The sequence below is a fragment of the Mus caroli genome, chromosome 9 (assembly GCF_900094665.2).
Source record: "Mus caroli chromosome 9, CAROLI_EIJ_v1.1, whole genome shotgun sequence".
In the NCBI taxonomy this organism is placed as follows: Eukaryota; Metazoa; Chordata; class Mammalia; order Rodentia; family Muridae; genus Mus; species Mus caroli.
The window spans coordinates 74,512,416-74,536,187 of NC_034578.1; the positions used below are offsets into that span (position 1 = coordinate 74,512,416).

Here is a 23,772-nt window from a genome sequence, read left to right on the forward strand (position 1 = left end):
GACCACTCACCCGCCTCCCATACACCTCACCTCAGACACTGACCACTCACCCGCCTCCCATACACCTCACCTCAGACACCGACCACTCACCCGCCCGCCTCCCATACACCTCACCTCAGACACTGACCACTCACCCGCCTCCCATACACCTCACCTCAGACACTGACCACTCACCTGCCTCCCATACACCTCACCTCAGACACAGCCACGCACCGTTCCTACCCTCCTTACACCTACCCACCCCCACCCCCCAGCCACTCGCATCAAAAGTGGGATGGAGAAGCCAGGCACTGCTAACCGCAGGCTTTCTAATGGCTACAAGTCAGTGACTTTGCCATGCCTTCCCTTTCTGCTTAGGAGGCCACCATGCAAAGCCAAGTGACCTACTGACCTAAAACTATTCAGGTTATGTGAAGTCACTAAAAGCCTCTTTAACCAGTGGGAGAACTTCTGTTACTTGTAGTCCAAAGTATTTGTATTCAGTAGGACTGTGTGTGTGTGTGTGTGTGTGTGTGTGTGTGTGTGTGTGTGTGTAAGTGCCAGAGCCCAGAAACCATGAGTTCCCTGGTGCCTCCCCTCGACCTCTGACCTAAACCTGACTCTATAGAACATGACCTCCTTAGAAGAGTCAACGAAGTATGCACACAAGCAAATATCCTCTGCCATGTTCCCATTCCAAAACCATCTTCCTGTGGCTTCTCTTTTATAGCACAAGCTACTAAGGAAGAGTCAAAGGAAGGCAAAGTTGGAAAGCTGAGGTCTTATAGCTTTGTCTTTGGCCCCCTGGGCAATCTCAGTGAATCACAGTAGTTATAGAAAACACTGGGCATAGCTGGGCAGTGGTGACAAACACCTTTAATCCTAGCAGGTAGAGACAGACAAATGGCTGAGTTCAAAGCCAGAATAGGCTACAGAGAGAGGGTTCCAGGACAGCCAGAGCTACACAGAGAAACCCTGTCTTGATGGAAAAGGAAAAGGAAAACAGGACAAGAAGGGAAGGCAAGAGAAGGGAAAACACTGGGCACACATTGCAGCCCCAAACCTTGCCACTTTAGAACAAAGCTATGGAAAACAGAGACATGTAAAAGTAATATACTATTAGGTAAGCTGAATGGCTGGATGTGAATCTGAAATGTCCACTGTGGGTGGGTGTTTGTTCCACACTTGTTCCATGGAAAAGATTTTCTGAAAGCTGCAGAGCTTTTACAGGTGGAGCCTGGCTGGGAACCAAGGGTCACAACAGCCTCGGAAGGGCACCCCCTTGTTCCTGACTCCAGCTCTCTCTGCCTCATAGTCTCCACAAGGCTCCCTCTGCCATCCATGCTCCAGCAGAATGAGATCCTGATACCAGGAGCTGAAAGAAACCTTTGCTCCTTGTGTCTGCCAGGTATTCATCACAGCGACTGCAATAGGAGCCACTATCAAACATTCGTTTTATTCACTCACAGCACGCAACGGTAGCAGTACAAAAGCACGCGCCTTGCCAGGAAGTATAGCAGAACCCACTTTATGGTGCAAGCAGGCGTGGTCAGGACTAAAAACTGTCTCATGCCAATTTCTTGATTTCACGTAAACAGTAATATAACCCCGGTCAGTACTCGCAGACAGATACAATGGAGCAGTGCTCTAGAGCTCGCAGTTCCCATCACGGCTCCTAACAAGCGCACTTTGACCTTGAAAAGCAGGTAAGGACTCCAATGTAAGTTACCTGCTAAAGGTGAGTGAGAACTCCTGACCCAGGAATGGACGCCACTCATCTCTGAGAGGTTAGGCATGAATGAGCTCATTAATACTCGGTGACCTGATTCTGAAAATGATCTCTCAGCTCAGTGCTCTTTTTCTTAATGATGCAAAAATAGCCCAAACATCATGAGTCTCTTTGTTGCCCTTTATAGAACAGATGGGACTCCTGGCTCAGCAGGGGCATCTGATGCCTTTGACCTTGAGGCAGGAAGATGCAGTGGTCAAAAGACCCAACTCTTGAGAGACCCTATGTCTTCCAATGCCAGCTTTGATATTTAATAGCTGGGTGTCAAGTTGTTTGGGGGGGGTCGTCTTTGTGTCCCCAGTGTTCTCATCTGTAAGGAAAAGCTACTTATGTGAAATGGGGACGAGGCTGTATGCAGATGGAACATGTTAATCACAGAAAGAGCTTAAATAGACTGAAGCACAGGACCCAGAACACACTCAGTGTCTTTGCAAATCTCTCACCGGCTTCCCCTCCTTAATTCTAGGTCTCTTTAAATTCCCACCATGACTCACACACCTGTCTGGGTCCTGTAAGGCTAAATCCACTTATCTGGTCCTCTGCAAATCAGCAAGATTTCACACTTAACCATGTGCCATACACCAACTGGTGACAGACAAGTGAACCTGTAACTTCCGTTTCCCACTGCTACCCCTTCTCGTCGTGCCAAGACTCTAAAGCGCCAAGCTCATCCTCTGCTGCACGGGCATGGCTGCCCACTGTGCATCAGGACAAGTGTCACTCTCCTGCCGGGACCTTGTGAGCGACAGAACTGCTACAGACTTAGTCTCAACTGCAGCTCTTTGGTTATCAGGAGATTTGCTATTTGTTTATCTGGCTTACCTGAAGGTTCAAGAGACAAAGATTCTATCTGCCCCGCTGGAAAGAATGAAGTAAATCCTGTGGGGAAGCAGGGAGGGAGGCCGAGGGCCTGCTGGGATGCCCGGAAGCATAGCACCAACACCCTGTCAGAGCTGACACTATTCCTCAGGAGCACGGAGCCACGACCTGACCCTGATCCACTGATAATCCTATTTATCAGTCCCCTAACTACAGCTCCCAAATAGAGTCTCTTGGTTACCAAGTCAGCCTAAGGGAGTACTACCCCCTCTGACTTGCTTGAGCTAATTTACTAAAGACATACAGAGTCCTGGCCAGATTCCTCAGATCCCTGCAGCTTTAAAAGCTGGGACAAACAACTGACAGGCAAGAAGCATTCGGTATTCAAAATGAATGTGTGGGCTGGGGAGAGGTCCACGCAAGTGCACATGTGTGCGGACATGGACGGGTGAACCAGAGAAAATCTGCTCATCTTTCTTCCTTAACTGACTCTGGGAATCAACAACGGACCACAGAAAAGACACTCATTTGGGATAGCTTTGCCTGATTATCAAAGCCTTGATTAGAATAATTAAACATAGATTTGCGTTTCCACTAACCTCGCTAAGCACCTCCTGAAGCATGTGCAGAACTACGGCACCGGCACCGCTCTCCGAAAGGTCTTCCTGGAAGATCAACTTGTGAAATTAGCATCTAAGAAAGTCAGAGCCCAAAGAGGCCTTACATTAGCCACACCCTCTATCATTCATATAAGAGAACTGGGCAAGGACAAGAACCTCAAGTTGTCCCCTAAGTCAATGCTGCTTTTTCCTCCACCACCACGGAACCACACCATGCAACAGGGACTGCTGACAGCCTAGTGCTTCTTAGTTTAATCTCCGGGCTCTCATTTGCAGGTATAATCAAACCCACTCTGTGTGTACAGGTGAGTATATGAGAGACAGACAGAAAAATACAGAGAGAGAGAGACAGAGAGACAGAGACAGAGACACAGAGACAGAGAGAGACAGAGAAGCACAGAGACAAACACGAGTGATAGAGATCAAAGGACAACCTCCAAGAGTCAGTCTCTGCCTACTGACCTGTTTGAAACAAGGTCTTGTTATTTCCTGCTGCTGTGTGTGCCAGGCTAGCTGGCCAGCAAACTTCAGGAGAGCCTCCTTGCCTCCACCTCCCATCTCCTGGCAGAAGTTCACTAGGATGAAAGCCATATGTGCTACTGCGTGCCAGGTTTTCATGGGTCCCGAGGATTCAAACTCAAGTTGGCAGGCTTGGGTGGTAAGTACTTTACCCACTGAGCTATCTTCCTGCCCCTCGAAACCTATTTTAAATTTCATTCACTCCCCGAAAAGGGTCACAGACTTCTCAAGAAAATCACTCAAGTACACAGTTTATGTCTTCTCTATCATATGCTAACCGCTTTAAGGAGCAGCAGAAGCAAACACAAAATCTGGGAGGTGGGGAGCTCCCATCACTTGCTCTGAAGGGACACAGGGATGTTGGCAGTCAAGAGTGGTTATCAGCGGACTCCAGAGACCACAGAGGAGAAGGAAGGCAGGCTTCCCAGGAAAGGGTTTCTCCTGATCTCTGTCCAGGAGGATCAGAAGCCATGGTCCAGGCAATAGAGAGAGGTACAGCAGCAGAGGTTCGGTCCCTGACATGAAGGCATACACCATGGAAAGGTGCATTAGTGACTCAGAGCAGCTAGCTCTTGTGCGGCACGGGTGTTAAGGTGCAAAAAGGGCAGAGAGAGTAGATCACAAGAATGTGGCCCAACTCACCCTGCAAGTGCAGGGAGGCCACTTATGAGGCAGCACTCTCCGTCTGGGTCTTAGATCACTCTCACCAAGTATGGAGAAAGAAGTCAAAGGTGGGGACAATGAAGGTCTTTGGGCCTCTCTTACTAAACAACATGGGTAAAGGATAAAACTGCATTGCCTTTGCCTATCTGCCACTACTGTTCTATCACTGTGCAGGTGTTAACACGGTTAATCTTCACCCCACCGTCCCAGGTAGGGACTGCCATTCCTTTGTTTCCAAAGATGATCAGAATGAAGCACTGGTTCACTGCAGAGAAGCTGCTTATGTAAAGCGTCACAATTAGGACAAGCTCACAACTACCACGCATACTTCCTCTTCAGGTCAGCGATTCAGGCCCGCACAAGAAGGCAAAGTGTGAAGGAGAGTGGCTAGGCTGACTCACACGGCTGTCACACCAAGCGGACACCCAACCTTTGTGTTGCCAGATATCCTTCGTGCCACTGTCACCTTGTTCTCCAAAGAGGACTGTGTCAACTCAGACTCCTTCCTCCTAACCCAGCATTGTGTCATCCTGCAAAAGATAGCTGTCTGCAACGCCCTGTCCGCTGTCAGGTCCTCTGAGCACAGCTGCGGAGAAAGCAGGGCAAGAAGCTCTTCCAAAGCACACACAGGGACTTGGTCTTCACCCGCCACGGGACACTCATCTACAAGCAAACTAAAACAATAAATGGGCGATATCACTACAAGAGAAGTGGGTTTCCTTCTTTCTTTAACCATTTCAAGCAGAGAACACAAATCCATCTTAACAGAAACCCAAACAGGATGATGACACCCCGGCCCACGCTCAAGCCAGCTACAGTAACAGCGTGAGTCTAGAGGTGTGTAGCCAGCATTTCTGAATCAAGTCAAACAGCCAGAATTCACGTCACATCCTGAAGGTCTGGAAGCTACTTCCAGTCCTCACAACTGCCCATCTAAGCTAGAGCTCTGACCTCCAGCACAAGCTGACTGTTCCTCTTAATTATATTTTCCAAAGAGGCGGGTGTGAACTGTGGCAATAAGGGGCCACAGTGGTCCCACCTAGCCAAACCATCAAGAAATCATCTAGAGAACTCCATAATTAGGTACATCTCCTTCTGCCCAAAGGAGGCAAATCCACTCCTTGAGGTAATTCTATCTCTTGACATTCTTAGAAACAAAAAATACCATTTTCCCCCAAACGAGTCAAATCTCTGGCATCTAGAAGTTATAGCTCCGTAAGTACACTCTCCAACAATAATTGGAGTAAACTTCCTTCAAGGACTCCAAGGTATTTTAAACTACACACACACACACACACACACGCACACACACACACCATTAGATCTTCTAAAATACCACATGCAACAGTAAATTACCATTCCTGTCCACTAAATTACACCTAAGAGAAAGTTAATGGACATCCAGAAGAGTCTTCTGTGTATTTACGAAGGCCTGCCCAGTGATTTCAGTACCCTTCATGCAGAGCTTGCAGCAGAAGACAGAGTCCTTTTAGGCCTGCGCTTAGGATGAAGATCCACACCTGTCATCCTTGCCCATGACCTCCATGGGCACTGGAAGTCCACTGCAGCTCTCCCTAGCTGCCTGACACACTGCAGTCCTCCATCTCCCATGCTCCAGACTGTCCCACTAGTATTGTTGACATTCTATGAAGTCAGCAGTGTGTTAACCCCCCCAAATTCCAAGTCTACTGAAACTTCATGGCATAGTACACACACACACACACAGATGTACTCATGTTTCTCACAAAAACACAGCCCATGAAGTTACCAGGGTCACTATGGGCATACTCATAAACGTGATAACTATATTTACCATAAAACAGAAAGAGAGACACAAATTCTACCCACCCACAACACATCTGAGTGGCCAATTTCCTCCCAAGGTAAAGCCTACATACAAAACTAACAACGTTTTAGTTGAATAAAGGCACCCCACACTGAAAGGAAACATATCAACAAAAGGAAATGAGGCCCAGTTTGGTCAGCATGACAGGAAGGTGATACAGACACTACAAACTCCAGGAGTGAACATCTCGGGGTCTTCTCCCTATTTTTCCTACAAATATGCCATCATTCCTCTGGCTACACCATGGAGGGGTTCCTGACTCATCTCCCAATATGATCCTCTCTACACCCAGAAATCACCCCTCTGAGATGCCAACCAACAGCCTCCGCTGCTAACAGGGTAGGTGCAACACCAATATAGTGTAGCTGCTGGCCTCCACCCTCAGGTGGCCCCTTCAGCCTCCATACCTGCTCTTCCCTCTTTCTCTCCCACTCTGAATCACCGCCTCTAAAGCCTTTTCTCATTTCCCCCAGAACTATGAAACTCCTCAAAGCTCTATCAGCTTCCAATAAAGGCTCCTAAATGTCCCCATTGCCAGCCTTCCCCGTCTCCCAGGCAGGTCACTCATGAGGGAGAGGGAGGGGGCGAGAGGGGTGAGTCCAATGTTCACACCCTCTTAACTTCCTTCAGTATTCTCCTGCATTTGAAAAACTGAAAGTCTAATGGCTACCATGGGTTGTTACACGGAGTAGGAAAAATTATTTGTGTAAAGAACCTACTACAAAAGTTTGGGACTTTGTGAGGGGTGGGTATAACAATCATGTCACAGACACTATCTAAATGCTTCCTAGACTCTAATCTCTACTGACCAGGGAAAATTACAGTTTCTCTAACTTGGTTTTCTCACCTCTGAGTTCGGGGACTAAGGAAATCTATGGGGAAGGCGTGAAGCAGCCCAGAAAACTATCAGAAAGCAAGGAGGCGCTAATACCAGGATGTCTGAGAAGTGAACTGCTCCTCTAACCAGTAAGGGAAACATTCCTTTCATCCCCTTTGGATTCATGTTCCTTAAATGTGTAATTGGTCTTTTATTGAATAATTGAGTTCGTTATTATACAGTCACTTAAGTATACAGGTGTATCAGCCCTGTGCCTTAGCTCTTACATAGCTATGAAGTAAAATAACTCTAAAAACCCAATAAAGACAAGAAAGGAGACCTCAACAATAACTTGACATCACACAGCAATTAAATACTTTTGTAGCTGCGACTCGGCTGCTCACGATGTATCAAGGAATATTAAACAGGTGCGGGCCCCTGGGTTTGAATTCTGAGTAACCACACCACAGAGGCCGTTACCCCTTCCGCTCTCCGTCATGTCTCTCTGATGAAGTACAGTAGAGTCTCTGCTCTTCCAACTCCAGACCTGACCTGACTCTCACACAGCCACATCGACTCTTCCCTCATTAGCTATAACCAATAAAAGGAGTGCTCAGAAAAAGCTAGGCAATAATTACTCCTCTATAAAGTCATCTGGACATTTCAGGGTACGTGATTTTTCTTTTATAATTGCTGAAAATCATATCAAAAACTTAATTTGGGTTTAACAAACTCCCTGAAGGGGGAGGGGCTCTTTAAACTTGAGTTAAGAAGTTCTGGCCAGAGTATTTAGAAAGACCTCACACTGGCAGTGGTCTTCTAAAGCCTCGCCTAACCCTATAAGGCAGGTGGTAATCCTAACATCTGCAGAAAGTAGGGCTGGAGGAGAGTTTCCGAAAGACAGAACCCGGTCTTCAACTATCTAAATCTAAATCCAACATGTGCTATGCTGTCCCTACAAGACAAGGCCCAAGGAGCCTTGGTAAAAGATGATCAAAAGGTCACATGAATCCAGATGAACCCAAGGAGGTGGGTATGAGAGACGGAGAGGAAAGAGGGCATTGGAGAAAAAAGCAGGCCGTGGGGACAAGACAGGTGGAAAGGAAAGTCAAAGTTGGAGACCGGGAGAACGGATGCTCCATCCCTCAGAACTAGAAATCCAAGGAGAAATAGCACTTCCAAGGAGAAGACCTTATTGAAGCATGACTAAACTGGCTCTGGATAGGGATGACAGCCCCTTGCCAGAGCAAGCTACAGGGGCTAAAACTGAAGTCATATTCATGGCAAAGGTTCACAGAGTACAAGAATTACTTCAAAGGTGGCCAAGTGCCTTCTAGCACCTTCCAAGGAAAGACAAGTTACTAGTTTCTACAGACTTGTAAGTTGGGTCACAGGAAGGGAAATGCAATGGCCATGAAGATAGGCAGTCTTCTGAGCATGAGGGCTCGTTCACTGCTGCTAGATTCTTCTGCTGCAGGGAAAACACTTGAGGGTCCACGATGTACCACACAGTGGCCTAGGTTCAGCCATGAATGGCCCTGCCCTGTGGAGGTAACGATTTAGTTGGGTAGACAGACAAGGAACACATCAGCATGTTTGAACCTAGGTCATAAGTACCCTAGAACTAGAAAACAACTAAGTCAGGATCTGAGAAAGAATGAGGGGTGGGGGGACTGGTGTTTGAAATACTTCCATCGGACAATCAACAGACTAGCTAAAGGCCAAGAGGAGATGACAGAAAAGTCTAGAAAAGTAACTGTCTTGAGCAAGACCTCCAGGGCACGGGGCTGGGGCTCCCGTGCTTACAGGGGAGAACAGAGGCAGGCAGGCACTTCAAGGAGGTAAGAGTGAGACTGTTAGTGCAGACAACAGAAGAATCCAGTGCAGGGACAGCTGAAGCCAGATGAATCTAGCAGCAGTCAGACAGAATGACTATCACCCAACCAAAGGCAAGCTCAAGACAAGGGTCCTGACCTGCACTGCGGAGAAGCCACCACAATGCTCCACTGCTCCTGGGTAGTACATTAGGTAAGTTATTACCAACATGTCTGTGGCTGGCAGGCCACCTCATACTCACATCAGTATTTAAGTCATGTCTCCCCACAAGACTGGGAATAGCTCATAAGAATCACAGCTTCTTTAATCTCTATATTTCTAATAACTAGTAAGGAATGGTACCGCAATAAATGTTTAACAAGGCCAAGTTTAAGTCACATGACTCAAAAAAGGAGGGACTAAACAGCTCGTTTCATGGGTGTGAGAAGCAGACAGGCCAGACTCATCCTATGTGTTCAGTGTGATTGCAGTTGTCTGACACTTCAATACATGGAGGTAGCCAAACACTGTATCTAACAAAGTGCAGAGCCCTGAGGAAAAAAAATCACTGCAATTCTGTGTCTCAATTTGTAAACGAAAATGCTGCAGCAAATGAGAGGTGGCAGACCTTTCAGTGGAGTGTAGGTATCTATCATTATCCCAAAGCCTGGTGCCCAGGTAGAGAGTGTAGACCTCCCTTTCGGATGTGCTCCCAAATTACAGGCAATGAACCAGACAGTGGGCATGGCCAGCACACCAAGAACCTTTGAAGCTTTCCAGCGAGAGGGGTGAGATGGTGGTGAGCAGACAGGAGCTTGGAGTTAGAAGCCAGACGCACCAGAGAGCGATAGTCATGAGTTACTTGCTCTCCAACATGAACAATGGCTAGCCCAAGGAAAGGCTGAGGAGACAGACAGACTTTCAAGGTAGCTGCTGTTCCTGTCTGGCATGTACAAACCCAACAGTCTGGATGAAATGAGACAGAGAGGAATCCATTTTACAGGGCCTTGATTTAAGGCTATTAATGAGCAATACTTAGCAATAAGGAAGGCCACCACCCATTGGTTTCGAAATGTTTATTTAGTGTATTTACAGAATGCCATCAGACCTAATTTTGAGTCTCTGAGTTGTCATGTACCATCTGCAGAAATACCTGGCACTTCCAAAACTCTGAATCTCTACGCCAAGAAAAAAAAAAAAAATCTCCAGCATTAGAGGAAAACTAACAAACTCCAAAAAGGAGTGAAAAGCCAATCCAACCCAAAGAAATCGTCCAATTCCACAATAAACACAAAGCCTTCAGAAAGCACTGCAAAGTTTATAGTCAAGAGCTTTTTACTAAGTCTTTTAGTAACTTTATTTCAAATCCCTTGCAAAGCATTAAGCAACATTTGCTACATTTCAAAAATTATACAACTTAAAGCAATGAGCTTCCCACTTAAGTAAAACACAGCAAAGCTTAAAACCAGATCATGTGTTTGAAAATGCCTGCAAAATAATACATGCCTGAGGGATCTGGATGGTTTTCCTACTGAATTAAATTAAGGGGTGGGAGGGGTGCTCTGCAGAGATCCGAGTGAGGGTAATCTTTGTGATTACACAGAGGAGGCCATGGGAACCAAGAAAAGTTAATTCAAGACGAACTTCACTAGAGATGTTGAGAGAAACACACTTGTGATTTTCTAAACTCTGTCAGCGCTGGCGATCGTTATCAGTCCGTGTTCCAACAAACCAGCCATCTGATCAGATTTCTTTGAAAATGGCAGGACATCAGCGTTAACAAAGGACAAACAAGGTACTTGCATTCCGAGGCTCGGGCCTTTAGGCTCTCTCCGGGCCTCCCAGCGGACTTCCATTTCCTGCACCTCTGGATTGCCACTGGCTTACTTCCTCCTTACACCTGGGTAAAGGATGCGTCCTCCTTAACAGTTAAAGCTAGAATCCCGAGGCAAATTCAAGGGTTAAAAGTTCAGCGTCTAACCCCAGCCGGACCTAGAAGCACAATTAGTATCTGTCACTGGCCCAGTTCGGTGCGGCAGATGATTAATTTTCGTAAACAACTCTGAAAAGATACGGCATTAGTGATAGGACAGACCCAAGCAAGCTCTGTGGTGGCGGAAAGGCAGCAGCAGGGCTGACTCGTAGCGGGAGCCACTACACACGTTCATCGCAATTCCAACCACGCAACAGGTCCACGCACGCAGTGCCCCAGCGGCGGGAACCTGGGCACCTGCAGCAGCTCTCCTCCTGCCCAGCACCCCAATGCGGCCACGGGGCTACCGAAGCCGACAAGGCGCCATCTCTCCAGGGCACAGCCCACAGAGATAAGGCCAGGAGCACATTCCTTACAGATGCCAAGATATACTAAAGCTTACTTTCGCGCTGCTTGGTCCCCACATCCTCTGAGACCTGCGTTAGCCCAAAATGAGGAGCTCCGAGCCACTAGCCAGAGAACTGGCTGCTAGCCGATCACCCCGGGGCGTGATGGGGCGCATGGTCGCCCCCAGCTGGGAACAGTGTGAGCTACCTGGCTTCTCACCTAACCGGCATTAGTTCCCAGACGTGGATCTAAGCCACTTAGAGGACCAGAACGTTTCTCCACTCGCCATGTAACTACTCGTTAAATACCAAGTCTTTCGGTATAAATGAAAAACAACTTTTATTGGAGGATGGGGTTAATCGGGAAGCAGGGGGTGGGGGGGACAAGGAGGGCTGAGGACAGTAGTGGGACCCCGCTGGCCAGAGTCTCCCAGAGCGAAGCAGTCAGCGGAGGAGCGCACGGACCCGGCCACCGCGCCAGGTGAGGTGGGCACTCACCTCGGGGAGCTCCCGGAGCTGGTTGGCGTCCAGCAGCAGCTCCTCCAGGCTGCGGGCATAGCGGTAGATCTCCTCGGGGACGTAGACCAGCGAGCAGTGGCGCTTGTCGATGGCCTCCACATGACGGTTGCACCGCCACAGGGGAATGCAGTGGAACATCGCCGCCTCCACCACCAGAGCCGTGTCCCGCCGAGCCGCGGAGCCCGGGGCTCGGAGCCCGCTCCGCCCGGCCGCCCCGCTGCTCCCCGCCCGCCGCCCGCTCCGCGCTCGTTGCTGGCTCCAAGCTCGCTCGCGCCTCGCAAGGGTTCCACCGTCCCGAACGTTCTGAGGAAGCCGCGGGAACCCTCGCCGCGTCCCGCGCCTTCGCCACAGTCGTGAGCGTCCCCTCCCACCGCCCCCTCCGCCGCGCTCCGCTTCCTACTCGCGGCCGCCGCGCACTGGGCATGCGCACTCGGCGGCACGCGGAGGGCGTGTCCCGGCCGGGGATGCTCCGCTCCGGGTTTTCCTGGAGACCCGGCTCCCGGGAGGGTCGGGAGACGGTGCTCCTGCGGTCCTCTCCTCCGCGGGGAGTCGCACAGTGTGCGATTCTGGAGGGAGCCGAGCCCCAAAAAGCTCCTAAGGAGGGCAGGGACCGAAGGCCAGAAGGAGCAGAACAACTTCGGAGTTTTCATTTTTCTCACCGTGCCTTTTTTTTTTTCTTGCTCCCCTTCCCCAAAACAACTTTCTCTTCCGGGGTCAGGAAGTACCGCCCCGCCGCGTACCTTGAGCGCGGGGTAGCGAAAGAGTCGGTTCTGGCTTTCCGACACCCCCTCCTCCTAACCCCGCTTGTGCCCTGTGTCTGCGCACACTCGCTGGCAGGCCCTACGACCTGAGAGCATCTTCGGTGAGCAGGACTTATCTGAGATGTACGTGTCACCCACTTCCTGGTGCCACCAAAAGCATGAATGTCAGTCTTCAAAAATCTTCTAAAAGATGCTCCGAGAAGAAAGGAGATGGCAAAGGTGCGCTTCTGCACTAGCTCCACCTTAGCCAGATGTGCTTTGGGGGTTAACCTGGGCTGAAGTACGGAAAGCACTGGTGCAGGAAGGCAGATGACTCCTATAGCTGGCTCCTGTATTTCTTCCGCAGCACCCTGCGTCTTACAAAGGGGAGATTGCAACCCACGCTGTAGTTTGGGGCGAGGAGCACGGCTCTTCCTTTGCTCCTCACAGGTTCCTGTTACCACAGCCAGACATTTGAACCCCTTTTCTTCTGTTTTCACAGTTAACGATACAAAATAACCAAACTCACTCCTCATGAACAGTTGATGACTCCGTTTTAGGCCAAATACAATAGCTAATAGACTGTTTTAAGAGTCTTCTCTGACTCCCCACCCAGCAAAGGAAGCCTTATGCTCCCTCAGCTCAAATCTGGAGTCACCAACATCACAATATGCAGAAGATTGAAAATTGAGCTTGCTTAGTAACCAAGACAGAGTTTGCTCTGAAACTTTTTTTCATTGTCTCTTCAGTATTTTTAACTGCACAGGACACGTGCCCAGGGGGAGAGGGGGAGAGATACATAAAGGTTTCGTCTCTATCAAGAGGATCTCTTGTCTTAATTGATGAAGGAGGAAATTTGATGTGTTTTTACCTCAGAATTATCACCTAGGCTTGATGGTTACAGCCAGTACCTAATTCCTGCCACTATGCTGACTTCACTTTTTAATCTGACTTGGTGCCTGCATTCTTGAGGCGGACTTTGAGCCTCCACTCCTCCTTCATTCTTGCATTCCAGAAGCGTGTATAAAGCCCATGTCCTGCCACCTCCCATGGAAAACTCTGATTCCTGATTGAGACATCCAAGAAGATACGTCACTAACTTTGTGGGTTTTCCAACTGCTTTTTTTTTTTTTTAAGTTATAGAAAGCTGACCTACTCAGTTTAATGTTGTTGTATTTTGTTTTGTTTGGTTTGGTTTTTCAGAAATACTCACACTAGATGTTTTAATAAATGATAAGTATGTTTTTAACATATGTCTGGTCTTTTAAGGATTCCAACCTGAATAAGCATTCCTTATTCTTCTCTGTGTTGTGATCATGTATCTTCTTATGTCTAAAACCATTGTGGCCTCTGAACAGCTTACCTGCTTTGCAGATCCTGAAAACTACCGAAATCCACATGACTTAACTACCAGATTTGAATTCCGGCTACTCTGTGTTCTAGTTAGTTTCCTACTGGTGGGATAAATACCATGACAAAAAGCATCTTGGAGAGGAAAGGATTTGTTTGGCTTACATTTCTAGATCCCAGACCATCCTTCAGGGAAGCCAAAGCAGGAATTCAAGCAGGATGGGAACCAGGAGACAAGAACTGAAGCAAAGTTCATAGAGCAATACTGCTTACTGGCTCGTTCAACTTCTTTATACCACCTAGGACCAGTCCATGGGAGGTACCAACTACAGTGAGCTGTGCCCTTCCAATTAATCTTTAATCAAGAAAATGCTTTACAGACTTGCATGTATGTCCATCTGATGGAGACATCTTCTCAATTGAGATTCACTCCTCCTAATTGACCCTACCCTGTGTCAAGTTAACAACTAACCTCCACTGGGAGATGAAGGATTATTTGGCTTGAATGTCAGGATCACAATCCCACCCTTGGGGTAAGCGAGGGCAGGAACTCAAAGCAGGAACTGAAGCAGAAATGGGGGGGGGGTCTTGCTTATTGACTTGCTTTCTGTGGTTTAGTGAGCATTCTTTCTTATATAGCTCAGAACCACCTCCCCACTGGGGGCACCTAATTCAGGAGTGTTTGCTACATAACAGCAGATAATAAATGTAGACATGATTCACCAGACACATGCTAGATACAGAAATGCAACAAAGAAAACATATCCCTTCCCCTGAGAGAATGAAAAACGTGCAATTAATGGTTTGTTATTTTATTTCCTGACTTTTATTTGTAGAATGGTATAAACATTACATTTTTAAACTACAAATCCAAGGTGGCATCCAGTAAGTTGGAGATGACTGGGAATTCAGAAGTGTAGACATGTAAATTTTAAAATGAACACGAGAAACCACTATCTAGCCACTGGAGTGTAAAACAAACCAACAAACCAAAACAAGGATCCTAAGTGTTAGTGAAGATACAGTGCAACAAGCACTCAAGCATTGCTGGCAAGAAAGTAAAATATTGAAAGCAATATTTAAAACAATTTGAAGATTCTTGGTCTGTGTCTGCTGTAATGATCCATCTGTGATGTAAGTTATTTATCAATAACCATCATAATTTGGCTAATATTAGTCAAAACATTGAAACAACTAAATATTCACTAACAGATTAAAAGTGTAGCCTATAGAAACAATGGTATCGAACTCAACAATAGAAGAAAATAAACATGTTAACAAATAAATATATCTCAAAAGATCATATCCACAAAAGAAGCAATGTACAGAAAAGTGCATAGGATAGTACATAATGTATAAAATTATTTTTAAAAATTGAAAACTAATATAAAATGATAACAGCCTAACTCAGTGGCTGTGTGTGGAAATGGATGAGGGTCTGGGATGGCAAATGGCTCCAGAGAATGTGGGAAGTGATGGAACTATTTATTGAGGGGCAGTTTGAATACATGTGTGCCTTTACTAAACTCCTAAAACAATCTACTTAAAATAGAAACCTTTAACCATACATACTTTATATAGATCTTTTTAATTAACAAGTAAGAGGCTGGCAAGATGGCTGAGGGCGAGGGGGAGGAGTTTGAGCACTTGATACATACACAAACTTGCAGACCTGAGTTTGGCTGCTTGGCACCTATATAAAAGCCAAGTGTGGCTGCACATGCCACTAACCATTCCAGCTTGCTTGGCTAGCCAGCAAAAAAACCCAAAAACAAAAACAAAAACAAAAAAAACAACAGCACACTACAGATTCAATAATAGACCCTGTCTCAAGGGGATAAGGAAGAACAAGAGACAGGACACCTGATATCCCCTCCTAGCCTCTTACAACAGGAGTGACAGGATGATACACACACACACACACACACACATACACACACAAATAAAATATAGGTAAATGTATCCTACAGGCAGTTGTAAATTAAATCCTAGCCTAAGAATCACATTAGGTAGGTGGTAACTAAGTATCTGCCACATGCCAGGCACTGGGTTACTTTTCTGGGAAACAAAGGGAGTGGCAGACCTTGGAGTCTCCTGGAAGAAAGGCCATTGTCAAGGGAATGGTATCAAGATAGAAACTATTATGGGCTAGAGGGTCCCTTTTCCTATTCTAGAAAATCTATCAAGAGGCTGACCTTTTCATCTTTGAGAGGAGCACAGGAGTGGCCCTCTGAGGATGTATACACAGATCAAAGAGCTAATCAAATCATATGCAAAGCTGGACACTGAGAAAACAGCTCCATTTGCATAAAAACCCCAGGGCGCCTTTAATAAATCAAACTCTCAGAATTTAATCATGCTTCTCCAGATTTAAATTTAAGAATATTTTTCCAAAGATTTTAGAATATTCCAACCATTCAGAAGCCTGAGAACCTATACAACTCCACAAATGAGTAGTTCAGAATTCAACAATCTTCATAATCAGAAGCAAATTTAAGTGTGTGTGTGTGTGTGTGTGTGTGTGTGTGTGTGTGTACACCACACTTGAGTATGACAATTCAGGTTATCAGGCTGGAGTCATTACCCACTGACCCTTGTTTTTCCATTGAAACATTTATTAAATTTACACTGGAGATAGTCAGGAAACATTGTACTTAGGTTTTCCGTTTCAGTTTTTGTTTTCTGTTGATGTCATCTGTATCTCCTCATTCCTTCCCTTGTAGAACAGTTGTTTCCTCTGAATGGAAACATTCCCTCCCAGTGGACAAAGAGGCAGTAAACAAACATCCCATGTCTGGGAAGAGAGAAGTTGAAACATAATCGAAGCTCCCTAAAACAAATGAATAGACACAGTAGACAGCTGTTGGGAGGGGAGACCTAGCAGCCAGACTGCCCAGAAGAGCTTTCTCAGACCTGCTGCTCTGCTCCCACATTGTACAGAGCTCCTGGGTTACAGCTCTCATGAGCTACCACCAGTCCTGGGGTGGCCTTTTGAAGCAAGTAGCTGCTTTTAAGTCATCCCTGCTCCTATAGGGAATCTCCCACCAGTACTCCTGTTAGTAACCGCAGTAAAAATTCACTGGATGACCAAGTTGGACTCTGGTGCCTTGCTTACTTTGATCTGTTGTGGGTTCCCTTTCTGACGTGAATATACCTGCCAGTGTGTCTCACTCACAGGACGTTTCCTTTTCCTGCTATCTTTTGACTGTATTTTCAGACTGTATTTTATGGCATCCACTAGTGACAGTGGGTCCTCCAGTGAATAGAGTGTACACTTTTACATTTTCATAGTCTGGCTGAACAATAGAAGCAGAAATTGTTGGTGTCTTCTAATGGGGTGTCTCTCATAAGGAGAAGGAAATGGCTCGAAAAAGAGGCTTCCTTCGAACTAAGAAAGCAAGTCATGGCTTTCACTAAGGGAAAAAGGTTCCTAGATGGCACCCCATTTTGTTGAGGGATCCTTGGGTTATGTACATCTTTGATGGCTTCTCCAGTATGCAGTTAGTCAACCACAAAAACATATGTGAAAAAAAAATCACAGAGCTTTTTACGTCTTATCCAGATTATTGTATAAATCTCTGCACGTGATTGCTACCTGTTTGTTTTTTCTTGTTGTTGCTTCGTTTTGCTTTGCTTTATTCTACTTTCAAGTGGAAACCACTGGTTTTCTTTTTTTTTAAGTATTCTGAGGTACTGAATTTTTATGATATATATTTCATTAAAAACTCTGTACATGAGGTATGGTTACTAATCTCTATATGTAAATCTATTAGTTATTGAGCTTTTTCTAAATGAACATTTTAACATTTCTAATTCAGCTGCAGCATCCTGCAAGAACTAAGAGCAGAGAAAAATGATTACTAACCTAGACTCCGAAAGTGGGAGACTTTGTGACTTAAACACACTTGAAGGCAGTGGGCCTTCACCTGAGGAGCTATGGGCAGCACCTGATAGCCTCTGACCCATCAGAGCACTAGCTGACTAAAGGTCAGAGTAGTCAGACACTAGCCTGGCCAGAGAGGACCCGAATCAATCCTACAGAGCTTGTCTGGAGTGAGATGGGGAAAGCAGTGACTCTGAGGCCCAGGTTCTAGCCCCAGTGCCTAGAATCTGTGGGTTTCCTTGAGGTAGGGAGTCATAGTTAAGTCGTCTGTGGAATAAAGAATTTAACTACCAGTCTTTTTGGTCCTTCCAAACCTAAAGGCATGAGCTCAACTCCCACAGTCCACGCAATGGAAGGAGATTACTGACTCCTGCAAGTTGTCCTCTGATACCACACATGCACTCCGGCATGAAATACACACACACACACACACACACCACACTTTTTAAAAAATAAATAAATTTAGGCAAATAAATAAAATCTATTCTAGACGTTATTGTTATATAAAAAGCACACCTATATGAATAGTAATTTTTACTTTCTTTTAAGTTTTTTTAACATTTAACATAATAAATAACATTTATTATTTAAGCTTATTTAACATTTATTTTTAACATTTAACATTAAGTTATTTTACATGTATTAGGATTTAAACATTTTTTAATATTCATAACTTTTTTTAAACACTTAACATTAACTTAACATTTATAAGATTTATTAGGTTGTTTTTTTTTTTTTTTTTTTTGCTAGCCTACAAAGCTGTGGATTTCACTGTGACATTTCACACTCCTGCATCTGTGTCACTATACTTTGTTTCTATCCTTATCATCAGTGCCCTCTTGTCTGTTTTCTTCCTCTATTAGTCACCTTCCTCTCCCCAGCAGCCCCTCCTCCTGCTTATAGCATATCCATCCCATCACCTTTTCCTGTTGCTTCCCTTTTCAGACCTTTCTTCCCCTTTCATACCCTCTTTCTATATCACACTACAACACACACACACACACACACACATACACACACATGCACCAATCTGTGGTTTATGTATGAGTGAAACCATAGCCTGTCTTTCTGAGTCGGGCTTATTTCGCTTAACATGATGCTCTCCATCCATTTCCCTGCACATGCCATAAACCCCATCATTCTTTACAGCTGAATAGCGCCCCCCACCGTCCATGTACCAAGTGCCTTCACTTACCTTCTGATGGCCATCTAGGTTTGCTCCATATCTTGGCTGTGTGAGTAGTGAAGCAATAAACCTGTGTGTGACGATCTCAGCAGAATACTGACTTAGAGTCCCTCAGGTACACACCGTGAGTGCAGCCTCAGGGTTCACATATGACTATTTGGAGTTTCTTGAGTGACCTGAATACTTGTCTCCAGTGTAGCTGCATCAGACCGACATTCCCCCAGCAGAATCAAAATGTTTCACTTGCCCCACACCTTCACTAGTAGTTTTGCTTTTCTGTCCTTTGTCTTCTTTGTTATTGTTATTTTTTTTAATTTTTATATTTCTAAACACCAAAGTTATAAATTCATAAATGCATACTGGATAAAATACAAAATTACAATAAAAAGACAATACCTTAACAAAACCCTTCTGTATTGTCCATTTTAACTGACTGTGGTAAGAAATATAAAAGCAAAAGAAAAAATAAGAAGAAAAAAAAGAAATATAAAAGCAGATTTTGCTTTTTTTTCCCCCCTAGAGAGACAGTCCAATCCCCTGTTAGAGAAAAGCTAAGAGAAACCTCAAGTAAACAGTTGAGAACCTGGCACATGCTATGGTTCAGTGGTGCTGTCTGTCCATTCCTGCGTGTGTGCTTGTGCAAGCATCATAAACCAACAGCCTGGACACCAAACACAACACCACACATTGGGGAACACGCTGGGTGACAAGCAGAGACCAAGCAAGACCAAGGGGTAGTGTACAGGTGGCTGCCCCAAAAGAGACACAAAACAGAGGTGCTGAAGATCAGGACCATGTGTCATAAGGTTGGTACATTCTGAGGACCAGGCTAGTGTGAGCACCCTGTCACCTACCGCTGGGGTCTCCTTACAAAGGAAGGGAAATGCAGACTGTAATTTTGATGCTCGTGAGCAGCGATGCCAGGAGGTTCCAAAGACCTGTAATCAAAGCACTCGATGTCAAGATTGGGCTGAGCCTCATGTGTATGTTCACTGTTTCACAGGGACAGCTGAGCTGTGCTACAGAAATGACAAAGTCTCTTCACTTGCATCTGACTATTTTTTCAAACCTCTAATTAAAAAAAAAATCAGTTAATGGAGTCTTATTACTATAGAACATTCTTTCATGTGTAAACATTTCTTTCCCCCTCAAATTAAAATTTGAAGAAAAATGTCCTCATAGCCGATAAGCAGACACACCACCCATCTCCGATTTCATATATCATTCAACCAAGCCACTGCATTGTTTTCAAGAGGATGAGAGCAAACACAATGAACAGTCTCCACAGCCATCAGATACTCCTTCTGGTGAAGAGTCGCCCATTTAGAAGCTCCATGAGGTATCAGAGGGCTTTTCAGTGAGTTGATGAAAGCTACATCAGTGCTTTTGGAAGGGTTTCCAATCCCTGTCAAGATCCATCGATTTGGTAGACACTCTGAACTCAGGGTAGACACAAGAACTGAATGGAACTGGCAATTCCTGATGTCCAGTGTAGGACCACAAGTGATAACATCGATACCTTCATGAATGGACAGAAGTATTTAATTTCTCACTAACCCTGTCAAAAGCCAATTTGACATCTGCAGTTAGGGTCACTAATTGAAATTAAGACCTCTAGACGTGATCTGCTTGTCAATCACAACTCTCCACTTGGCAGTAGGTGATTTCACGAGCATCCTCAGGCCCAAGCTTGACATCGAGTGCTTTGATGACAGGTCTTTGGAACCTCCTGGCATCGCTACTCACGAGCATCAAAATTACAATCTGCATTTCCCTCCCTTTGTAAGGAGACCCCAGCGGTAGGTGACAAGGTACACTCTAGCCTGGCCCTCAGAATGTACCAACCTTATGACACACTGCCCTGATCTTCAGCACCTCTGTTATGTGTCTCTTTTAGGGCAGCCACATGTTGTCTGAAAGCTGGCCCTTTTGTATGATTGTGTATCCTCTATGCTCATAATTTGGGTTTGTCATCATCGCCTTGGCAATGCATTCTACTGCCTTGGTTTCACTAGAGAGGGGAATCAAGCTGCCAGTCACAGATCATAGATTCAGTCTCCCTAAAAGTACTTTCACTCTGTGTCTATTTTGACCTTAAAATCTGAAAGCTTAAAACAAATATGTTGGTGGCTGGTGACTCTTCCTAAATGAGGTCACTCCCTTGGATAAAACACAACAGCTGGCTAGCTGTTTCTGTAGAGATCAGGTGGTGCCGCTCTGTTCCATGATGCTTTGCTCTGTCTTGGACCTCACAATTACAGGCCCTCTTTTGAGGATGAGGAAATTTTATTGCAGCTGATACAGGGCAGGTTTTCAAACAGGGATTCTGTACTCATCTGCATCGCACCAGATCAGAGTCATTGTAAAAGCCCTTGTGTCTGTGGCCACTCCCCTTGGGTTCATGCACTCCTCTTTCCCTAAAAGACACACGTAACAAAGGGGCTTAAAGATCAGGGCAGTGTGTCACAAGTTAGTACATTCTGAGGACCATCTAACATGAGAAATCTGTCACCCACATGTGGGTGTGAAATACAGACTTGATTTTGATGCTCATAAGCAGTGATACGGAGTGATTTCAAATATAACTGTCATCAAAGCATGAGAAGAAGTGGGACTTGCACCTGAGGATGCTCATGAAGCCTGAGAGCGTGCTAGGGATGCCTCTTCAGTAAGGGTATAGAGTAGGCTGCTGGGCTACTAGGGAAGCTGCAAAGCAAGAAGGGGGCTTGGCTCCTAACCCCATGCAGTGACCAATGGTGGTCAGAAAGGCAGTGATACAATGCAAACAGAGCACAGCAGCTTGACAGAGAGCCCGGGTACTTCCACTCCAGGTTGTCTTACAGACACCACCCTATAATTTCATTTATCTGCTTGACCTTCATTCTAACTGGGCTAAGATGGAATCACAAAACAGTTTTAATTTGTATTTATTTCCCTTGTTGGCTAAGGATATCAGAGACTTTTCCCCAGTATTTACCGACCATTTGTATTTTTTCTTTGATAAATATCAATTATATTTGTTAGCCATGACATCATTGGCTGGCTTATTAGGGGCGGGTAACTCTTGGAGTTCTTTATAGTATCAATGTCCTATTAGCAAAGGTTTTCTCCCATTCTGTGGACTGTCAGTCTGCTCTATTGATTTCCTTTCTTGTGCAAAGGCGTTATAGTTTCATGAAATTGTATCCTTCAATTCTCAGGATAATCACCGTATTACTGGCATTATTTTCAAATAGTCCATTCTTATGCCTATATATTGAAATACTTTCTGCTGCCAAGTACAGAGATTCTGGTTTTAATTTAAAGTTCTCTGATCAAGTTAGAATTGACTTTTGTGTAGAGCGAGAGACATGAATCTAGCCTTATTCTTCTCTATGTTTTCCAAACACCATTAGTTGAAAAGGCTAACTGACTCAAAGCATGCTTTGGAACTTTTACTAAAAGGTGGGGCCCTATAGTAGCTTGGTTTGCTTCCGAGCACTCTGTTGTATTCCATTGGTCTGATCCTGTGGGTTTGTGCCAGTGCCGTGTAGTTAATGTTTTTATGAGTCTATAGTGTAATTTGACAGCAAGTATTTTCAGTAAGTTGCATTGCTCTTTCTGCCTAGGATTGTACATCTAAAAGATTGCAGTCTTTTGTGTTTCCATGTGAATTTTCTGGTTGTTTTTTCACTTTTACAAAAAAAAAAAAGTCATTGCAATTTTAAGGGTGATTGCATTGAATTAGTAAACAATTTCCAGTAATGAAAATTATTTCCAGGATATCAATTCTACCAATTCATGATCATGGAAGGTCTTTCTACCATCAAGTGTTCATCATAGAGGTCTTTTATTTCTATAAAATGAACTCATAATTAATTTTTCATGCTATGGTAAATAGGATTTTTTCCCCATGATTTCTTTCTCAACAAATTTGTCATGACATATCGAAAAGGTACTTGGTTGGTATGCTTTTGTAGCCTGCTACTTTGCTGGAAGTATTTATTAAATGAAAAAGTTGCGCAGTGGAATTTTTGGGGTCATTTAAATATAGGCTCATGTTGTCTGCAAATAGGTATGGTTTGACTTCTTCCCTTCCTAGCTGTATCCACTTGTCTTCCTGTCTTACTAGCCAAGCTAGGATTTCAAGCACTTCAAGAAGAGAGACTGGGCACCTTGTCATGCTCCTGATTTTAGAATGAGTCTTCTCAATTTTCTCATTTAGCATGATGGTGGCTATTGGTTTGCCATAAATAGGCTTTATCATATTGAGGTAACCCCCCTCCATCCCTAGCTTTCCTGAGGCTTTTATTGCAGACAGATGTTGAACTTTATCATAGGCTTTTTCTGCATCTTTTGGGGTAATCATATCTTTCAATGTATTCATAAGCCATGGTACATTTATTGATCTATCTGTGTACAACTTTCTTTGAATCCCCAGTTGAAAAAAAATTCAGTCATGCAGTAGAATCATTTCAATGTTTTCTTGAATTTGGTTTGCAAGTACGAGAGAGAGAGAGAGAGAGAGAGAGAGAGAGAGAGAGAGAGAGAGAGAGCTCATTATTGTGTGGCACTATTCCTGGAGAGTCAAGAACAAACATCTACACACCCTAGACAGGAAACCAACTACAGACCAAAGTACAGTTACCACCAGAGTCTGACTTGGTGAACCAGTGAGGGTTTTTTTGGTTTTTGGTTTTGGGGTTTTGGGGTTTTTTTGTTTGTTTGTTTGTTTGTTTTTTTGTTTGTTTTTGTTTTTGTTTTGGTTTTTGGTTTTTGGTTTTTGGTTTTTTTTTTGGTTTTTCGAGACAGGGTTTCTCTGTATAGCCCTGGCTGTCCTGGAACTCAGAAATCCACCTGCCTCTGCCTCCCAAGTGCTGGGATTAAAGGCGTGCACCACCATGCCCAGCAAACCAGTGAGTTTTATTG

The 23,772-nt window shown here is 45.0% G+C and overlaps 1 protein-coding gene across 5 annotated transcripts in view; it reads right to left on the reverse strand.

Annotated features, from left to right (window-relative positions):
- Positions 1–12,072, reverse strand: part of Lrrc1 (leucine rich repeat containing 1) — a 177,458-nt gene extending 165,386 nt beyond the window's left edge. For 2 of the 5 annotated variants that reach the window (XR_002378776.2, XR_002378778.2), the window contains exon 1: positions 11,685–12,071. Coding sequence is in view for 3 of the 5 variants with exons in the window: in XM_021172927.2 (XP_021028586.1) it covers positions 11,685–11,843 (159 nt within the window). In the remaining 2 variants the exon portion in view is untranslated. Of the gene's footprint in view, positions 1–3,186; positions 3,253–4,855; positions 4,934–11,242; positions 11,297–11,684 lie in introns of those variants that run through there. The other 3 variants (XM_021172925.2, XM_021172927.2, XM_029481866.1) reach the window with 3 other exon arrangements.
- Between the last annotated feature and the right edge of the window lie 11,700 nt (positions 12,073–23,772).